At 47.4% G+C, this 21,500-nt stretch overlaps 1 protein-coding gene across 5 annotated transcripts in view; it reads right to left on the reverse strand.

Moving 5' to 3' along the window:
• col6a3 (collagen, type VI, alpha 3) overlaps window positions 1–21,500 on the reverse strand; it is a 294,343-nt gene that overhangs the window by 215,739 nt on the left and 57,104 nt on the right. For all 5 annotated transcript variants that reach the window (XM_038788414.1, XM_038788411.1, XM_038788403.1 and 2 more), the window contains exons 4-6: window positions 15,399–16,037; window positions 9,777–10,370; window positions 1,444–2,082 (exon numbers count right to left, since the gene is read on the reverse strand). In XM_038788414.1, coding sequence (XP_038644342.1) covers window positions 1,444–2,082; window positions 9,777–10,370; window positions 15,399–16,037 — 1,872 coding nt within the window. The remainder of the gene's footprint in view (window positions 1–1,443; window positions 2,083–9,776; window positions 10,371–15,398; window positions 16,038–21,500) is intronic.

Raw genomic sequence — 21,500 nt, forward strand, 5'->3', positions numbered from 1 at the left:
GGCCGAGTTTCACGAAACGCCGCTCCTAGCCCCCCCCCGCTGGGGGAGAATAGTGGGTAAGGAGCGGCCTCCGACGCCGTTGTGAAACACTCCAGGTTTCACGACGGCGTTGGCCGTTGCGGAGAATTCCGCCCATGGAAAACAGTTAACGATGATGAGAAATCCTTTAAACCAGAGATAAGAAGGAATTTCTTCAGCCAGAGGGTGGTGAATCTGTGGAACTCTTTTCCGCAGAAGGCTGTGGAGGCTAAATCACTGAGTGTCTTTAAATCAGAGATAGAAAGGTTCTTGATCAGTAAGGGGATCAGGAATAATGGGGAGAAGGTAGGAGAATGGGGATGAGAAAAATGCCAGCCACGATTGAATGGTAGAGCAGATTCGATGGGCCGAGTGGCCTAATTCTACTCCGATGTCTTATGGTCTAATGGTCTTATGGTCTTATGGATTGGTTTGGGTCTGGAATGTGCTGGTTGTAAGTGTAGTGGAGCAGGTTCAATCAATGCATTCAAGAGGACATCAGATGATTATATGAATAGAAACAGTGAATAGAGGTCCGAGGAAAAGGTAGGGGAATTATGATGCTCATTCTGAGAACAGGTGCAAAGTACTGCAATGGTTTGCCTTTGTTTTCTACAGTATGGCTGACCGGAAAACTCTCCTGCATTTGAAGGATCTACAGGCTGATAACCTTAGCCAGGTTATGAATGCACCTTTCTTGGCTATAGAACATAGAACATAGAACAGTACAGCATAGAACAGGCCCTTCGGCCCTCGATGCCGTGCCGAGCAATGATCACCCCACTTAAACCCACGTAACCCGTATACCCGTATACCCGTAACCCAACAATCCCCCCATCAACCTTACACTACGGGCAATTTAGCATGGCCAATCCACCTAACCCGCACATCTTTGGACTGTGGGAGGAAACCGGAGCACCCGGAGGAAACCCACGCACACACGGGGAGGACGTGCAGACTCCACACAGACAGTGACCCAGCCGGGAATCGAACCTGGGACCCTGGAGCTGTGAAGCATTGATGCTAACCACCATGCTACCGTGAGGCCCTGAAATGGGTTGAAGCGAGATCTTCTAGCCCAGAGGTAGGGAATGATTCCAATGCACCAAAAGAGCTTCTGTACCAGGGACATTCTGTCAATCTGTACAATCAATCTGTCCCGATGTCCTTAGATGGATTGTTAAAGCTGATCTGTGAGTTATTATGAAGGGTTCTAGAATATAGAGGAACAGGAATTATGAATGATTATGAAATCCAATATGACAAGGAGATACTGGGGTGGCCGTGGCCCAGAATCAGGAACAAATCAGTGAACTCACACGCACCCTACATTTCCAATCATCTGTGATATTTTTGACAAGGACTAATATTGTTTGATAATGTACTCAAATGTAGCTGAAAAAACAATAAGCTAAATTCCGGTACCTTCTGTAGGAGCAATAGGTTCCTCTTCAGGTTTTATTGTTGGTTCTTCAATAATTACTGTTGGAACGGTCAGTGTTGTCAATGGTATTATCAGCTGATTGTGTACATCAGACAGAGAGTGGAATTCCTTTACATTGAAGATCAAACTTGGGTCAATTGCAATCTCTTCCAGCTGTGCTGGGTCCGTATGTTTAACTCCAACAGCGAAGGTCATTACTGCAGCTCGCTTCAGTGCATCTGCCGGTGCTTCCACATCATCACTGGATCTTCCCCCAGTAACAAGCACCAAAAACTGAGGAACATTTTCTTTTATTCGACTTCCTGCAGACCTAGTAAAATAATATTTAATAGCAAAGTCCAAAGCTGAACCAGTGTTGGCCGTTGTTCCCCCGATCAGTCTGAGACTTCTGATATGAGACAGAAGTTCAGCTTTTGATGAATAAGTGTTCAGATAGAACTCAGCCTCGGTGTCATCGCTGTACTGAGCCAGACCTACTCGCACCTCGTCACTTCCAATGGCCAGGTTCTGAATTATTCTTGTCATAAAATCACGGACAAAAGGTAAATTTGCGTCTCCAACATTGTCTGATCCATCAATAAGGAACACAATGTCTCTCTCACTCATTTCCATTGGTAGAACTGGAAAAAGAAATACACATCAGGTCAGCAATTAAATAATACCTGGTAAACCAATGTAATCAGATTTTACAATATTTCCTCAATTCTACAATTGGAGCTTTAATAACTGATGTTTTCTCCATGTTTCTCTAACATCCAGAGAAGACCAGCATCAAACTAAATTCATTAAACACAATGAAGAGGTGTTTGAATAAGGAAAGACTGAAGAAAATTGTACACAACCTTTTGAAAAGGAAAGCATGGATGTGATTTTTTTTCCCCCCTTGTTGTGCCTGGTGCTGGTCTCATTGCGCCAGGTGCATTGCAAGAAAGGCCCAAATGGGGCCTTTCTGGACATAATTCAGATAGTCATACATAAATGAGCCAGTAGGCTTATTTAAATATGTGTGGCCTATGTCAGGCTGCATTCTCCCGACTCCCAGGAGTCAGCGGCTGCACCGGTGAGGCCTCAACTACCGCTGACTGGTACTGGTCTCAACAAGCGTAGAACAGACATGATGGCCATGCTGGATATCTCGTAAGCCATTGAAGCCCTCTGGGTGGTTGGGGACAGAACAGTACCATGGCATTCCTGCTGACACCGAGTACCCTGGCAGTGTAAACCTAGCAAAATGGCACTACCAAGGGTCAGGACCTGAAAGAAGCTATGCCCATTAAAGGGGGATTTGAGGAGGGGGGAATGAAGTCTAGGCAGGTGAAGGTTCTGATGGATGGAGCTCCTCAGTGCAGGAAGGGATCGGGATACCATGTGCAAAAGCCTCCACGATCTCACGACCCTCCCGATGCAACCTCTGGACGCACCAAATGCCTCAACCCACCTATTGGAGGTCCGAGGTTCCACCACACCCGACTACATAAGGGCAGGGCACCCTCGGTCTGATCCTCACCATGGGCTCAATGCCAGCTTTCTACCTTGGCACTGGCAGTCTGGCATCTGTCAATGCCCCTTCAAACCTGCCAGTGCCTCCTGGACATCCTGGTCCACATTTGTGCCCGGCTGGGATCTCCTTGGCGAGGCCGGTAGATGCTGAGTGGTTTTGTGAGCCAACGAAGACAGAGGTAAGTCAGCATCTAAGCCAACTTCACTCTCCGAGACTGGATCCCACCCACACTCACATCATCTTGTGAGATCCCGCGAGGTGTAATGGCTGTCGGGAAGCCTGGGAGAGGCCTCCCTCGGCATCGATTGGTCATGTTGCACCCCCCCCTTTCGGTCGCAAAGCGGCTGGTAGATAACGCCATAAATGTGGGTGAATCCAGATCTGGATCTCACCCAAAAAGCTGGCTGTAAACAGCCCTCCAAGCACACCCAAAATGACACCGGGCACGATTCTCTGCAAAATGTAGGAGTGAGGGGCGGCACATGGCACAGTGGTTCGAATCCCGGCCCTGGATCACTGTCCATGTGAAGTTTGCACACTCTCCCCGTGTCTGCGTGGTTTTCACCCCCAAAACCCAAAGATGTGCAGGTTAGGTGGATTGGCCACGTTAAATTGCACTTTAATTGGAAAAAAATAACAATTGGATACTCTAAATTTATAATAAAAGTGTGGTAGTGAGTGGGAACTGCCGAAAGCTTCCTGGTGCCCGGCCCAGTGAAGAAAACAACGCTATTCAACGGTAATTGGTCCAGTTAACGAGGCAGCACGTAGACAGCTCTTGCACAGCAGACACCAGCCAGCTCACAACAATGGCACCCAGGAGGCCGGCACCAAGATTTGGGGATGCAGATCCTGCCAGGCTCCTAGATGCAATGGAGACTAGGAGGGATGTCCTGTTCCCCCAAGTGTCCCGGAGGGTCAGTCACAGGGCAGCCAGTGTTGTCTGGGATGAGTTGGCGATGGCTCTGAGTGCCGGGAGTGTGACCAGGAGGACTGGCGTCCAGTGCCGGAAAAAGGTCAATGGCCTACTCCAGGCAGCACGAGTGAGTAGAAACTAATGCCCCCCACCACCCCAAGACCTTTATGCACCCATGCGACCATCCACCCCCAACTCTCCATGTGACCCCCTCGGTTCCAGCTCCCCAATCCTTCATCCACATACCCTTCCCTTCAAACTCCCCCAGTCCTTTCTTCACATTTCCCTCTCACCACTGTGAAACACGCATGTGACCAATGATGCCCTCACTGTGTCTCCTCAGGAAAAGCTCTCCCACAATCGGCAGGAGAGGGCCCAGACTGGCGGTAGGGTGCCAGACATAAGAATCTGCACTTCCTTAGAGGAGCGGACCCTAGAGGTGGCTACTGTGGCTGAGAACAGAGCGATGACCAAGGGGGAGGCTGGCTGGTGCCGCAGACATGAGGAACCACTGGGCTCCAAGAGAACGATCGGCATGTGTATTGAAGGCCAATGGACATGGTGGGTAGCTGGCTGCCTCTACCTCTGATGTGCATCCTGGGGACACACTAAGACATAGAGGTAGAGCTAGGTAGGCAAAGCGCATTAAGGATCACTGAGGGTACCAAGGAAGGGGTTGGGGGCATAGCTCGGGGGTGGGGTGGGGGGGGAGGGGTGGCACCATTGGAAGAGGAGGGAATTGTTATACACAATAAACACCATTGTGCACAACAATTAGAACGCCTGTCACTTTTGTTCGCAATGTGGGCTGACTTCCGAATCCTTGGCCCATCTCTCCAGGCTTCCCGCCTCCCCTGGCAAACCACGAGCAGGTGTGAGCAACCACTCAGCAGACTGGGAAGTCCGATGCAATGCTTAAGCAAAGCCCGGGTGGCCACATGGGCCTCGTGGTACCGGGTCTCTGCTTCAGTCTCCGGTACTGGTGTCATCAGCTAGGTCCCCTTATCCCCCAAGAGCCAGCCGCCCATCCTATTTCCCACCCTCCCAGGATCTGTATCACTTCACTCCAGGGGGCTGGCACAATCGGCAGGTCACTGTCGAGGGTAGGGGGGGTAATGATAACACCCATATACCCTGGGACATCGTGGGACACTCCCTCTGGATCCCTCCCTGGACTCTTGGGCTGCCGGGTCTTCAGGGTGTGGGCGGATTCTAGCACATGGTTCACCGTCTCGAGCATCTGCAGAAGTTGCTTTTTTTGCTTTATTCATTTATTCCCAGCATTTATTGTGCCTCCCTGAGGGCATTTAAGAGTCAACAACATTACCATGAGTCTGGAGTCACATGCAGGCCAGACCAGGAAAGGATGGCAGATTTCTTTCCCTAAAGGGCATTAGTGAACCAGGTGGGTTTATATGACAATTAGCAATGGTTTCATGGTCATCATTAGACTTTTATTTCCAGATTTTTATTTAATTCAAATTTCACTATCTGCAGTGGCAGGATTTGAACCCATGTCCCCAGAGCATTATTCTGGGTGTATTAGTCCAGTGACAATGCCACTACAGCACGATAGCACAAGTGAATAGCACTGTGGCTTCACAACAACAGGGTCCCAGATGCGATTCCCCGCTGGGGAACTGTCTGTGCGGAGTCAGCACGTTCTCCCCGTGTCTGTGTGGGTTTCCTCCGGGTGCTCCGGTTTCCACCCACAGTCCAAAGACGTGCAGATTAGGTGGATTGGCCATGATAAATTGCCCTGAGTGACCAAAAAGGTTAGGAGGGGTTTTTGGGTTACGGGGATAGGGTGGAAGTGAGGGCTCTTTGTCTGTGAGAAAAGATGTATTCTAACCTCCTCTCTCCCCACAGAAGCCCTTCCACCAGGTTCACGTTTTTAAAAAGGAGTACTAATCGGCACGAGCGTCACTACTTGCTGGAGAGGCCTTTGGATAAGGGCCTCCTGTTAATGATATGCAAATAGGGCTTAAGTGGTGATAATTGATTTCTCCCCACGTTACAGCAAGATTCCGATTTTGCCTACAGGAGCAGGCTGATTGCATCATAAATTGTTTGGCACCCGGCGCGGCTCCCACTGTTCACTGGCCTCATTTTACGAGAGCACAACGTGGCCAGAGAATTGCGCCCAATTTTTCGGGTGAATCATGCTCCTTGAATAATTCGGCAGTGGCAATTGTCTGGATCTGACTGTGTTCATATCAAATATGAAACAATCAGAACAATACTTCCTGAGGCACCAGGGGGTCACTTTTCATTTATTCAAACTTGCAATGCTTCAGATTCAACTATCACTCATTTTGCCATGTTAAATACAAGTTAAATCTAGGGGCAGGGAGGTGACGCAATGGTTAGCACTGCTACCTAATGGCTCCGAGGACCTGGGTTCAATCCTGGCCCCGGGTCACTGTCCATGTGGCAATCAACCATTTCAAAAGGAATTTGGATTGGCGCTTAGTCATAGTGTCATAGAGATCCTCCGCCCTTGAGCCCATCATGTCTGCACCAGTCAAAAACAAGCGACTGATTATTCTCATCCCATTTTCCAGCACTTGGTCTATTGCGCTGTGTGCCTTGAATTCGCAAGTGCAGATCCAAATACTTCTTAAATGCAATGAGGGTCTCCGCCATCCTTTCAGGCAGTGAACTCCAGACTCTCACCACCCTCCACATAAGAATATAAGAACTAGGAACAGGAGTGTGCCATCTGACCCTTGGGCCTGCTCCGCCATTCAATAAGATCATGGCTGTTCTTTTGTGGACTCAGCTCCACTTACCTGCCCGCTCAACATAACCCTAAATTCCTTTACTGTTCAAAAATCTGTCTAGCTTTGGCTTTAAAACATTTAACGAGGTAGCCTCAACTGCTTCACTGGGCAGGGAATTCCACAGATTTACAACCCTATGGGTGAAGAAGGTCCTCTATTCAGACCTAAATCTGCTCCCCCTTATTTCTGGCTCTACCACTAGTTCCAATTTCACCTGCCAGTGGAAACAACCTCCCTATTATTCCCTTCTATCTATCTATTCCCTTCATCATTATATATGTTTCGATCAGAGCCCTCCTCATTCTTCTAAATTCCAGCGAGTAAAGTCTCAGTCTACTCAGTCTCTCCTCATAAGCCAATCCTCTCAACTCCAGAATCAACCGAGTTAATCTTCTCTGCAGTCCCTCCAGTGCCAGTACAACCTTTCTCAAGTCAGGAGACCAAAACTGTACACAGTACTCCAGGTATGGCCTCACCAGCACTCTATACAGCTGCAATATAATCTCCCATAAAAATAAACAGAAAATTTAATTTGCCTTCTTAATTACTTGCTGCACCTGCAACCCATCTTTTTGAGATTCATGTACAAGGACACCCAGGTCCCTCTGCACATCAGCATGCTGCAATTTTTTACCATTTAAATAAGAGTCCATTTTGCTGTTATTCTTACCAAAATGGATTACCTCACATTTATCAACATTGAACTCCATCTGCCGGACGCTGCCCACTCGCTGCCTATCTATATCCCACTGCAGACTTTTAGTGTCCTCTGCACATTTTACCACTCGTCTTAGTGTCATCTGCAAATTTTGACACATTACACTTGGTCCCCAACTCTAAATCATCTGTGTAAATTGTAAACAATTGTGGTCCCAAAACTGATACCTGACGCACACCACTAGCCACTGATCGCCAACCAGAAAAACATCCATTTAGTCCCACACTTTGCTTCCTGGGGGAAAATGTTTTTCCTTTAAACCTTCTGCCCCTTCCCTTAAATCTATGCTCCCTGGTTATTGATCCCTCCACCAAGGGGAAAAGTTTCTTCCTGTCTATCTATGCCTCTCATAATTTTATACATCTCAGTTATGTCACCCCTCAGTCTCCTTTGCTCCAAGCAAAACAACCTCAGTCTATCCAATCTCCCTTCATAGATTCTCCAGCCCAGGCAACATCCTGGTAAATCTCCTCTGCACCATTTTCAGTGCAATCACATCCCACCTGTAATGTGGATTCCAGAACTGCACACAATACTCTCGCTGTGGCCTAACCAATGTTTTATTAAATTCCAGCATAACCTCCCTGCTCTTAAACTCTATGCCTTGGCTAATAAAGTCAAGCGTACTATATGCCTTCTTAGCCACTTGATCACATGCCATGCTGTCTTAAGGGACCGGTGTACATGCACACCAAGGTCTCTCCGATCCTCGGTGCTTCCCAGTGCCCTGCCATTTATCATGTATTATCTTGCCTTGCTTGTATGTCTAAGTGCATCACCTCCCACATATCTGGATTGAATTCCATTTGCCACTGATCAGCCAATCTGACCAGCCCAGCAATATCCTCCTCTAATCGAGCACTACCCTTCTCACTATTTGCCACCACACTAGTTTTTGTATTATCTGCAAACTTACTTATCAACCCTCCTACATCATATCTCAATCATTTATATAACCACAAACAGCCAGAGCCCCAACACTGATCCCTGCGGCAACCCAATTGGCAAAGGCTCCCAGTCGGAAAAACACCCCTCGACCGTGGCTACCTGTCACTGAAACAACTCTGAATCCAGGCAATAAATTTGCAGAGTTATGGGGATAAAACAAAGGTATTAAACTGTCATGTGAGAGTATCTTTAAGAAATGAGTGTTTATAAAATAACTGTAGTGGGTGTACCTTTAAGAAATGGGTGTTTGTCAAATGCCTGCAGTGATGTCAGAGAGTGGGTGGAGCTGGGCTGACTGTCTGCTATTACTTTCGCTTTGGGCTGTCTGTCTGTCTCATTCTGAGAGCTGGATAGCTGCAGGCATAGCAAGTAGCTGTATAAGGACCTATCTTTGCAATCTAAAGACTGTCTCCAGATCATTTGAGTGCTGACTGATGTCAGTAGAGAATTTAAACCTGATCTCTCTGTTAAAAAGGGTCTTTTGTCTTATAGATGTTGCATGGAAAAATTAAGGGTTACGTAGAGAATATTGTATCTGTGGGGATGATTGGTGTTGATAATTGTTAAGATGTTTACTGTGGGTTTATAAAGTGTTAGCTGGTTTCATAAATAAACATTGTTTTAAGTTAAACGTACTTTAGCTCTCTGCAGCATCACACCTGTAAAGTGGGCCCTTGTGCTCCCCATAACCACAATCTATTCAATGTTATGGATCAGGTGAACTCCTTGATACACTTTGGGATTCTCTAAACCCTGGCCCGTATTAAAACTGAATGGATTTCTCCATGGAGAACTGACATAGACACAATGGGCTTAACGGCCAAATTCTGAACCTTAAATTACTCTGATGGTGGGAAAAGATCAACAATTGGTCAATGTGTCAAAATGAAGACTGTGCTGAATGACTACATCTCATCCCCATGTTTTAAAAGATGAGTGGGAAGGTGGTTGCATATAAATATCACATTTATTCCTGTCAGAATCAGCTAAGTTATATCATTTTGGGGGTAGATTGTGTTAATGTGCTGACACTGGTGGTGGTTATGGAGTATATAGAATCATGACAGAATCATAAAATTTACAATGCAGAAGGAGGCCATTTGGAGCATCGAGTCAGCAGCGGCCCTTGGAAAGAGCACCCTGCTAAAGCCCACGCCTCCACCCTATCCCACCTAACCTGCACATCTTTGGATTGAGGGAGGAAATCGGAGCTCCCGGAGGAAACCCGCACAGACACGGGGAGAATGTGCAAACTCCACACAGACAGTCACCCAAAGCCGGAATTCACCACCTCTAAATATCTTCAGAATTCAGTCAGTGAAATAAGTTGAGATTGTGCAACCTCAGTTTCCGTGAGATCAATCTTGCATTATTGAAATTACTCTTTAATTTTCTCTTACATAACATTGAGTAATCTAAATAAATCATAGTTTGTCAAACTACTTTACCTTCAGTAGGAGGAATTGATTCTTCAATCACAGACACTGCTCTAACTTTTGACAGTAGTTCTTGATGAATAGTTTGCATATCCTGGAAGTCTTCCAGTTTCAGAACAGAATCAGGATTCAACACGATCTGTCGTAGCTCCGATGTGTCGGCACTCTTGGCTCCAATGGCAATGGGCACTATACCAGCCTGTTTCACTGCATGTGCTGCCCGTCCAACATCATCTCTGGATTGCCCAGCAGTGATGAGCACCAGGATTTGTGAAGCTCCAGCATCGCTCCTGCTCCCTGCAGATGGAGTGAAGACATTCCTTGTGACAAAGTCCAGTGCAGCACCAGTGTTGAGGGGCCTTCCTGTTTTCAATCTCAACTTTCTCAATGCATTTAAAACCTCATCTTTGGTTGAATGAGTATTGAGGCCAAATTCAAGCGTTGAATCAGAACTGTATTGTACCACAGCAACTTGATCTTTGTCAGGTCCAATATCGAGCTCTTGGATTACTTTATTCACAAAATTACGGACTTGAAGGAACGATCTTCCCATTCCAGGAGAGCCATCGATTAGGAAGACAATATCTCTTTTTCTCGAGGCAGGAACTGAAAAAAACGTAAACATCTCAACATTAACCATAATTGTGTTTAGAACTCTTACACTCAATAAAGAAATTTGTTAATATTTACATCAATTTTCTGTTTTCCCATTGCCATTCTGTTTCATCTATTACATTACAACATATTTTATCACAACAGCTGCACTGGCACTACTTTATGAGATTGCCAAATTGTGTGTCACAAGAAGGAATGTGGCATCACAGACCTGTGTTTCATAAAAAAGGACTCCAAATTTTTAATCCCATTTTCCCAGAGAACATAACCAGCTAACAGACGGAGACAGTTCCTCTCCCTATCTCAGCTGGAACTGTTTACTACGGAGACCTTGGAATATCTTCTTAACAATCATTTTCAAAGGTGCCTTTAAAACATAAATTTATTTCTCAAAGCCACAGCAATCTGCTTATGTGAGACTATTTGCTCACTATCCTCCAGATTTATTTGATGTCATAGCTCCAAGCGAACCGCTTTGAATTCTACCTGCCCAGCAACAGCTTACCTCAGTAATTCCTCACAACAGCCCCCCCCCCCCCCTCCACGTTTCCTCTTCTTCGTGTTCTGGGCTGTTCGTGATAACCACAGCCTTCCCTCATGTTTGTTTGCCCTGTCCTCATCAACTTCCATTGGAAACCTATCCCTTAAGTATGCCTTTGCCCCAGTAGTCATACTCTTGACCCTAAGTCAGTTGGCTGTGAGTTCATGAGTCCTTTAAAACTTGAGTATGCAATCTTTCATTTACAATGATAAATTAGTCCCATTTATCCTCTGAGGTGGATGTATCATGTTACTGTATGAAAAATAGGAGGGGGGGGGGGATGGGTTCTGTTCCAGCCTTTATCCCTCAACTAACACTGGGAAAAACAGATCATCTTGTTAATTGTCTGACTGCTGTTCGTGAGACCTTACTGTCAGTGTGAACATTGGCTGCTGTACATTGTAACAGTGACTACACTTCAAAGTACCTCAGTGTCTGTGAAACGTTTTGGAACATCTTAATGACTTGAAATGGATTAATCATGAATTCATGTTCTTTTTTTCTGCCTCATGAATAGAATTTAAAATCCATTGTTTACAAATTCCTCCTCATCCTCATTCCACTCTCGATGCAATCAAATGGCCACATTGCGGCTGAAAAGCAGTTCGCCGCGGTGCTACATGGCCGATAGAAGCCGAGAGACCACGCTCCTGGAAACTACCCAGCTCCCAATGCTTCACCAGATCTAACGCGATCTTGCGCGACATTCTCATGTGAAACCCGCCCATTGTAGGTGGGAGCAATTTTTGAAAATCTACAATTAGAGTGAGGCAGCTTGTTTCACTTTAATATGCAGCTTACCGAGACACCCAAGGTGCTGGGATCTATCCATTGGGGCGGCACAGTAACACGGTGGTTAGCAGTGTTGCTTCACAGCGCCAAGGGCCCGGGTTTGATTCCAAGCTTGGGTCATTGTCTATGCAGAGTATGCACATTCTCCCCGTGTCTGCGTGGGTTTGGTCTGTGTGCTCCGGTTTCCTCCCACAAGTCCCGAAGGACGTGCTTGGTAGGTGAATTGGACATTCTGAATTCTCCCTCAGTGTGCCCGAACAGGCGCCCGAACAGTGTTAATGTAAACCTACTTGTGACACTAACAAAGATTATTATTGTCATTATTATTATCCCCCTTTGCCTTGGAGACCTTGGGCAAGGCTGTTCAGTAGTGGTCTCTGCAAACGGGGTCCAGACGGAACAGCACATGTGGGTGCCTCCCAGGGGATCGGAGTCCCCCAAGTGCTTGCCCTCTGCGCAGAATGGCACCATAGTATTGCAGGTGCCACATAGGCATCCTGGCCTGGCCAGTCTGGCACCTTGGCAGTGCCATCTGGGTTCCAGACTGGCATTGCCAAGGTGCTCAGATTGCACTACAAGCTGGCAGGGGCATTAGCAGGGTAAAAGATTGACACTGCCAAGCTGGTATTTTTTGCAAGGCAGTGATTAGGCCAGGGGTGCCCTGTGTGGGTGTTTGGGGGAGGTGTAGGGGACGCTGCGAACACTGGTCAACACGTGGCTAAACGCGCTCGCTATGGGACTTTGTTTCCTATCATGATATGCACTCATGCACATAATGAGATACAGACAGGTAGTGACAGACACCCAGTACAGCCAATCAACACACAGGACAGAACACAACCAATCACCAGACAGAATATGAGGGGGGGTTTCCCACTATAAGACACATGAAGCATCAGCACTCCGCCTCTTTCCACTGGTGACAACTGTAGAGACAGTCAAGGTATATATATCAGTTAGCACCTTCTACACGTGGATCAGAGCTAGTCTGGTCTAGTTAGTTAGAGTTAGCACACTTAGAGTAGTAGAGTGTCAACCCACAGCAAGCTGTGTGCATTGTTACAGAAGTTCAATAAATCGTATTGAACCAACATCTAAGTTTGGTGTCTGCTTTCCAGCGCAACTGCATCCAGTTGCAGTCCGTGTTACCCCAGGGTGAATAACACAACATTCCTGTTTAGTTCAATTGCGCCATCGATGTCTGCAAGCTTCACTACTCCTAGGCACTAACTCTTTGGCCTCAGACTCTGGCTTCGAGTGCATCCCTTGTGCAACCCTTATGACAGAGGTTTCAGCCAATTAGCTCTTCTCTTGGGAATCCATCCCAAGGTCATTCTAACTTGTTTCCCCTTCTCACACCTTATAAAAACCTGCTCAACACCTACGTGTTCAACTGATCCTTAAATTCTGCTACTTTACTCCTTTGGTTGTGTTCCAGTGCAAGTTCTGTCTTCATGTGGTGTGGTGACCAGAACTGGATGCAGAAATGTAACTGTGGCATAACTGGTGTTTTTTTTACACTTCAGCATAATCTCACTGCCTTTATATGCTGCAGCTAATAAAGGCACATTTTGTGTGTACCTTCTTAACCATCCTATCAACAATCCTATCGGGGATCTGTGGCCATGCACACAAAGGCACTTCTGTCTCTCTACGTTTCTCAGAGTTCAAAATTTTTGTATGTTCCCTCACGTTGTTAGCTTTCCCCAAATGCATTACCTCACACTTCTGTGGATTGAACTCCATTTGCCATTATTCCACGCAGCTGACATTGAAATCTTCCTGCCTTTTCCTTCATTGTCAACAACATGGTCAATTCTTTTATCATCTGCAAACTTCCTAATCATTTAAGTGTAACCAAAAGTATGAATATCAAGGATACCGTCCTGGACTTGTAGATTCCCCACTGGAAAGAGCCATACAGTCAAAAGATTCCTCAAGACATCCATTGACCAGTTCCTGAGGCAAATTTAGATTCAACGTGTCACCTGTCCTTGGATCCCATCGGCCTTTACTTTACTGGCCAATCTGTCACGTGATCCTTTGTCCAATAAACTTTGTTATAGTCCTTGAAGACTGCAACAAATGCACTACTCTCATTGTAAGAAGTCTTACAACACCAGGTTAAAGTCCAACAGGTTTGTTTCAAACACGAGCTTTTGGAGCACTGCTCCTTCCTCAGGTCAGCTGAGGAAGGAGCAGAGCTCTGAAAGCTTGTGTTTGAAACAAACCTGTTGGACTTTAACCTGGTGTTGTAAGACTTCTTACTGTGCTTACCCCAGTCCAACGCCGGCATCTCCACATCATGACTGTTCTCATTGACCCTTCTTGCTACCTCCTCAAAAATTCAATCAAATTAGTTGCCTTAACAATCTATATTGACGTAGCTGATTATTTTGTGCCTTTCTACCGAACCATCAATACAACCTTCAGAATGTTTTCCAACAATTTGCCCATTATTGAGGTTACTCTGATTGGTGTGTAATGATTCAGGGCCATTTGAACACAATGCAAAACACTGCCTCTTTTCCCCTTTACAAATAATGGTATGTGTTGAGACAGGAAGGAAAATAAATACATACCTACATCAACTCTGCAAAATTATCACTTTTAGTTTTAAAAATGGACATGACAAGTCATGAGTTATACCAGAGGAATTTCTAACCCTCAGACAATCCAGCAGAGTCTTGTTATCTTTTGCGGAAACAAGGAGCTGCACAAAGCTTCTTTGCATTTCTCAAGAAGAATCCTGGCCACCAGAGATAACGTGTCTCCAAGGACAAAGGCAGCTATTTGTTACTCCTGATATCCAATGTGGTGTTAATGGCCTGACCGTTACCAGCTCCGGTCACCAGCCGCGTGTTCCGGCGTGGCACGCCACCACCGGCAGTGGGATTCTCCGTTCCCACAGCTGGCCAATGGGGCCTCCCAGTGTGGCCACCCCACGGCGTCAGGAAACCCACAGGCGTGGATGCGCTGCCGGTTGACCGGGAGATCTTGCAGACGGAAAATTCCGCTGATGTGTTTCAACCAAGGGCCTCGTTAGTCAACCCACAACCACACTGTCACATGACCAAAACATGAGCTGTCTGAATTCCTTTAAGGAATAAGCTGTTGGATCTTATCACCAGTCACTGTTTGACCTCCAAAGAAAACTGTATCTCCAGGTAGTAGTCTGTGAACCACCCTACAATAAAACAGGTAGCAGCAGCAAAGTTCATTACATAGAACATAGAATTTACAGTGCAGAAGGAGGCCATTTGGCCCATTGAGTCTGCACCGGCTCTTGGAAAGAGCACTCTACTTAAGTCCACAACTCCATACTATCCCCGTAACACAATACCCCAGCTAACCGTTTTTGGACACTAAGGGCAGTTTATCATGGCCAATCCACCTAACCTGCACTATTTTCACTGTGGGAGGAGACCTGAGCACCCGGAGGAAACCCATGCAGACACAGGGAGAACATGCAGACTCCGCACAGACAGTGACCCAATCCGGGAATCGAACCTGGGCATTGGAGCTGTGGTGCAACTGTGCTAACCACTGTGCTCTCGTTCTGCCATTAGTGGCAACAAAAAGTCTTTTGGTGGATGCAAATAAAATATCAAGCAGCGAAGAAATATATAAGTGTACGTATACCATGAATGACACAATAAGAATCAAAGTAACCACAATTAAAATACCTTTGATATTGGTAACCAGTGGCCCGTCAATAGGAATTGTTGCACCTTCAAAGGGAACCGATTGAACATGTAGCTTTTGCAATGATGTCATTATCTGTTCCTGTAGGTTTGACAGAGAATAGAAATCCCTTACATTGAAGGCCAATCTGGGTTCAAATGCCATCTCCTTTAATTGTGCTGGGTCTGCATTCCTGGCTCCAACAGTAAAGGTTATAACAGCAGCTCGCTTCAGTGCATCTGCAGAAGCTGTGATATCATCTCCAGACCTTCCGCCAGTGATGAGCACTAAAAGCTGGGGGACACCTTCCTCTCCTCTGCTGCCTGCAGACCTGGTGAAGTGGTATCTGAGGACAAAGTCCAGTGCTTTGCCAGTGTTAAGTGTCGTGCCACCTTTAAATCTCAGCGACCTCAGGAGAGACAGAAGATCATCCTTTCTCGAGTAGGTGTTTAGATAAAACTCAGTTTCTACAATATCACTGTACAGTACCAACCCAACTCGCACTCTGTCACTTCCAATATCAAGGTTCTCAACTATTCTTGTGATGAAGTCACGGACAAGTGGTAGATTCGAACTTCCAACATAATCTGATTCATCAATTAGAAATACAATATCCCTCTTGTCCTGGACGTCAGATGTAACTAGAAACAAAAACACATTTGAATACATATCAGGTTATTTACAATTCAGAGAAATTGCATTAAATCAGAAAAATAGGTGGCCTATTTCGATGAAAATAATATGCGTCAACCAGCCATGATTGCTTATTTACTGGCACAAAACAGCACAGTAGGCTTCCCACCACACCATCATCCTGTTCCTCCTGAGCTGGCACATAATGCATGATATGCCTCACTCTTTATTCTATTTAGAACGCGAAGAGGTCATTCAGGCTTTGAATCCATTCTGACATTCGAGTAGATCATGCCAATCTGCATCTCAAATTCACTAACCTACCATTCACCAAGATCCTTTGATACTCTTACCAATTACAGTTTTGAAAATGTTAATTGATGCATTTACGGAGAGAACTCCAGATTTCCCAATGTGTAATTTTACTTCTGAATGATCTTGGTCTATTTTTGAGATGTGCCTCATGCTCTGGACTCCCCGGCAATGAAAATAGCAGTTGAGATTCTCCGCTCCGGAATCTAAGTTTTCCCGCTGGGGGGAGTCGCAACAAGGTCGCACTGCCGCCAGGAGCGTTGACAAGGAGCAATTCATGTTATGCTAATAAGGCAGCATGCTGGCAATGTGTATCCCACCTGAGTCCCGAATCCCCAGGTACCTGATTTGCTGGGTTGGAAAGCCCGTTGCAAGGTTGATAAACTGGAGCAGCTTTTAAGCGCTTCACACAGCCCACACTCCCATTGCAGCCAATAGGATGGCAGATAAAAGCCCTGCTTCCAGGTTTCTGGATGCCGACACCAACAGGATGCTGGACATTGTTGAGAGGACAGGAGAGACCCCCTCTTCCCCAAGGTGGCATTTACAATCAACAGAGCCTGGGATGAGATGGCCGCTGCAATCAGTGCTGGCAGACTATTACCTTAGTGTGAACTATTAATGATCAGGCTCCTGAGTCACTCTTTGGTGAGCACTACACACATGTCGGAGCATATCAGGCAGCACATTGGAAGCACCGGCCCATACAGTCATAGAATCCTAGAATCCCAACAATGCAGAACATTCGGCCCATTGAGTTTGCACCAACCCTCTGAAAGAGCACCCTATGAAGGACCAATCCTGCATAACACAACCTACAGGCAATTTAGCATGGCCAATCCACATAACCTGCACATCTTTCGAGTGTGGGAGGAAACTGGAGCACCCAGAGGAAATCCACGCAGACATGGGAAGAATGTGCAAACTCCACACAAACACTCACCCGAGGCGGGAATTGAACCGGGTCCCTTGCGCTGTGAGGCAGCAGTGCTAACCACTGCAGTACCATGCCACCCTTATCCCTTTTCTTGCTGCCCACCCTCCTTCCATATTCCCCAGTAATGCTCGGTCTTTCACAGAGTGCATTTCACACTAAATTGGTAATTGGCGTTAGCAATGTAATCTCTGGAGTGAACCGTTTTCACATCCACTTCAACCCATGCTAACTTCAAGCATATCCCAAACCTAAAATCCAGGCCCATGATTTGCAGGCTCATGTCACTTTTATATCCCACAAGTATCTTACGGGTTGGGAACAATTAACTTCCCGTAAATCTTGCAGAATGCGAGCTCCCTCGTTAATGGGGCAGGGGACCTCTAAACAACGTATAGTTGTACGATATATAAAACCGGACAGTTAGGCTCCGGCAAGGCAGACCCAGTTGCAATCTACTGTGTGATTGAACATAGAACATACAGTGCAGAAGTAGGCCATTCAGCCCATCGAGTCTGCATCGACCCACTTAAGCCCCCACTTCCACCCTATCACCGTAACCCAATAACCCCTCCTAACCTTTTTGGTCACTAAGGGCAATTTAGCATGGCCAATCCACCTAACCTGCACGTCTTTGGACTGTGGGAGGAAACCGGAGCACCCGGAGGGAACCCACGCAGATACGGGGAGAACGTGCAGACTCTACACAGGCAGTGACCCAGCGGGGAATCGAACCTGGGACCCTGGCGCTGTGAAGCCACTGTGCTATCCACTTGTGCTACCGTGCTGCCCACAAGTAAATGTAAATAAACTAAGTTTCTTTCAACTACTCGGTGTGCACTCCTTCGTGACTTTATAAAAGTCCCACTCCGTTCTTTTGAATTCTTCGAACAACATTTGTTGCCTAGTTTCAGGTACTTTCGATGGGATTCTCTGTTTCAGAAACTAAGGGCTGGATTCTCCGATTTTGTGGCTATGTCTGGAGAAAGTGTCTTGTTTTACAATGAAAAGGTCGGGGCCTCCCCGAGTCCGATGCTTTGCCCAGGGGGACCAGCAGCCACGCCATGTAAAACACCCGACCTCCACGATATAAACGGGCAGAGAATTGCTGTGGCAGCGCATGTGCACAGCAACGACCAGCAGTGGTCACGCAGTACAACATGGCGCCGGCCATGTGCAGATCCGGATGGCCAAATAGTGTCCCCCTGGACCCTTCTTAGCCATGTCCGGATGACGCCCACCAGTCCCCCAGCCATCTCCAAAGCCGCCCCTGCCAGCAGCATGGCTCCCCCCAAATGTGGCGGCGCTGGACACAGTCTGCAGCTGCCACGCCGGGTATACGAGAACTCAGACCACACGTGTCCCGCACGGTTGGGAACTCAGCCCATCGGGGGTAGAGCATCGGGAGAAGGCCTCAAAGTGATGCGCTGACGCTGTCTAACGGCGTGTGCCGCGCTTCTAGATGACGCCGATTTTGAGGGGGCGCAACATCTGAAAAACAGCAGCAGCCCCGATTCGGTCGCAAGCGGGGATTCTCCACCCGATTGCCAAATACAATTTTGGCGTCAGCAACGGATAATCCCGCCCCGAGTGTTAACTCCGGGCTTGCTACGACCTCAAAATTGGCGCCACTCCCAGAGCAAATCATCAAATGTTAATGGGATAGAATCATAGAATTTACAGTACAGAAGGACGCCATTCGGCCCATCAAGTCTGCATCGGCCCTTGGAAAGAGCACGCTACCTAAGCCCACACCTCCACCTTGTACCAGTAACCCCACCTAACCTTTTGGACACTCAGGGGCAATTTAGCAAGGCCAATCCACCTAACATGCACATCTTTGGATTGTGAGAGGAAACCAGAGCACCCGGAGGAAACCCACGCAGACACGGGAGAAAGTGCAAATTCCTCACAGACAGTCACCCGAGGCCGGAATTGAACCCGGATCCCTGGAGCAGTGAGGCAACAGTGCTAACCACTGTGCTACCGTGCCGCCCCAGCACCATCGATTCCAATGAAAAACCATGTCGGATTCACCGGGGTTGGGATGACACTTGAGACTGACAAGCTGCAGCTGCATATTAGCACTCCACTCCCCCCACACACACATCCCAGCCAACAAGATGGCAGCCAGGAAAGGGGCATCATGTTTTGCAGATGCGGAGCTGGAGATGCTGTTGGACGCCATGGAAAAGAGGCAGGCTACCCTGTATCCGGGTGGCAAGGAGGTTGCCACCCGCCACCATACACTGGGCCTTGACGCAAGTGGCAGAGCTCATGAGCACCTGGCCCTACCCCCAGGACCGGAAGGCAGTGCCGGAAAAGAGAGCACAACCTCCTCAGGACGGCCAGGGTGAGTAGGCAGCACTGTGCACCTGGCAACAACCCCAGACCCACACACTCGCAACCTCATCTCCACCCCAACAAGGGCGACTGAACCCCCACCCTGCACCACATGCCAGCACCTAAACCGGCCACCATGGCTGGGTCCCTTGGCCACTGAAGCCACCAACAACCCACCCCCGATGCTGCATGCAGCCAACTATCGAACTGCATTTTCTAATATCCAATTAGGTGTTGGATTTTGTTCCCATTTTATGTTTGCATTGAGAGCTTTAGGATCCATGCATATCCTGAGATCATTATTTTATTTTTTAACACACCATTGAATTGACCCAATCTGTCGGCTCTATAGGGCTGGATTCTCCGATTTTGAGGCTATGTCCCATGCCGGTGTGGGAATGGTGGTGTTTTACGACAGACGAAAATGGCGTAAAACGGCCATGGATCCTCCGTTTGACTGGAGGCCAGCAGGAAGGCAGCATAGATCACCCGACTCCAGCTGCCAATAAAGACTGGAAAATTGCCGGGTCTGTGGCCGCGCATGCGCACGGCGGTGGCCTGCAGTGGCCGCATCATACAACATGGTGCCGGCCACTCACGGACACGGCCTGAAAAATAATGACCCCCATTTGACCGGCTCACGTGCCCCGGACCAACCCCCAGCAGTGTCCCCAGCCCCTGGCAAAGTCCCCTCTGCCCGCAGATCGGCCCTCCCCCGACTGTGGCGACGCTAGACTGAGTCCACAGCCACCACACTGAGTTCCAGACAGATGAGACCACACACAACCGCGCCGTTGGGAAAATGCTGGAAAATCTCAGCAGGTCTGGCAGCATCTGCAGGGAGAGAAAAGAGCTAACGTTTTGAGTCCAATGATTCTTTGTCAAAACTAACAGTGAAAGTGGGAAATATTTATACTGTGGAGTGAGAATGAAAGAAGAGTCATAGCCACAGAAACCCAGAGAAACCGGGTGCTAATGGCCATAGAAACCAAGGGGAAAGAGTGCTAATGGCAGTCCCAGAGAGAACAAAAGATGTGAAAGGCCAAACTGCAGAGAAACATCAGAGGGTAAACTCTGACAGATGTAGATGTGGGGAGAGGGGAAGGGGGAAACAAAGAGGAGAAAGGTTAAGGACAGGTGGATAAGATGGTGGGGGGAGGGGTTTAATATATGTTAAGAAAGAAATGGTAAAAGTCAGTTAAAATGAAATGGGATGAAAACAAATGGGTCGAGGTGGGGTGGAGCTAATCACCTGAAGTTGTTGAATTCAATGTTGAGACCGGAAGGCTGTAGTGTGCCTAACTGGAAGATGAGATGTTGTTCCTCCAGTTTGCGTTGCGCTTCACTGGAACATTGCAGCAGGCCAAGGACAGACATGTGGGCATGTGAGCAGGGTCTTGTGTTAAAATGGCAAGCAACGGGAAGGTCAGGGTCCTGAATGCGCACAGATCGAAGATGCTCAGCAAAGCGATCACCCAGTCTGTGTTTGGTCTCTCCGATATAGAGGAGACCACATTGAGAGCAGTGAATGCAATAGACCAAATTGGAAAGAGATGCAAGTGAAACGCTGCTTAACCTGGAATGAGTGTTTTGAGCCTGGGATGTTAAGCATGGAAGAGGTAAAAGGGCAGGTGTTACACATTCTGCGATTGCATGAGAAGGTGCCATGACTGATGGGAGAGGTCCTGGGTATGGTGGAGAGTGGACTAGATTGTCTCGGAGGGAATGGTCTCTGCAGAATGCTGACAGAGGGAATGAAGGGAAGATGTGTTTGGTGGTGACATCACACTGGAGTTCTGCTTTGCATACAAAGGCTGGTGGTATGAAATGTGAGAACGTGGGGGACTCTATCCTTGTTCTGGGAGGGAGGGGAGGGGGCGAG

This window comes from Scyliorhinus canicula, chromosome 2, assembly GCF_902713615.1.
Source record: "Scyliorhinus canicula chromosome 2, sScyCan1.1, whole genome shotgun sequence".
NCBI classification, from domain to species: Eukaryota; Metazoa; Chordata; class Chondrichthyes; order Carcharhiniformes; family Scyliorhinidae; genus Scyliorhinus; species Scyliorhinus canicula.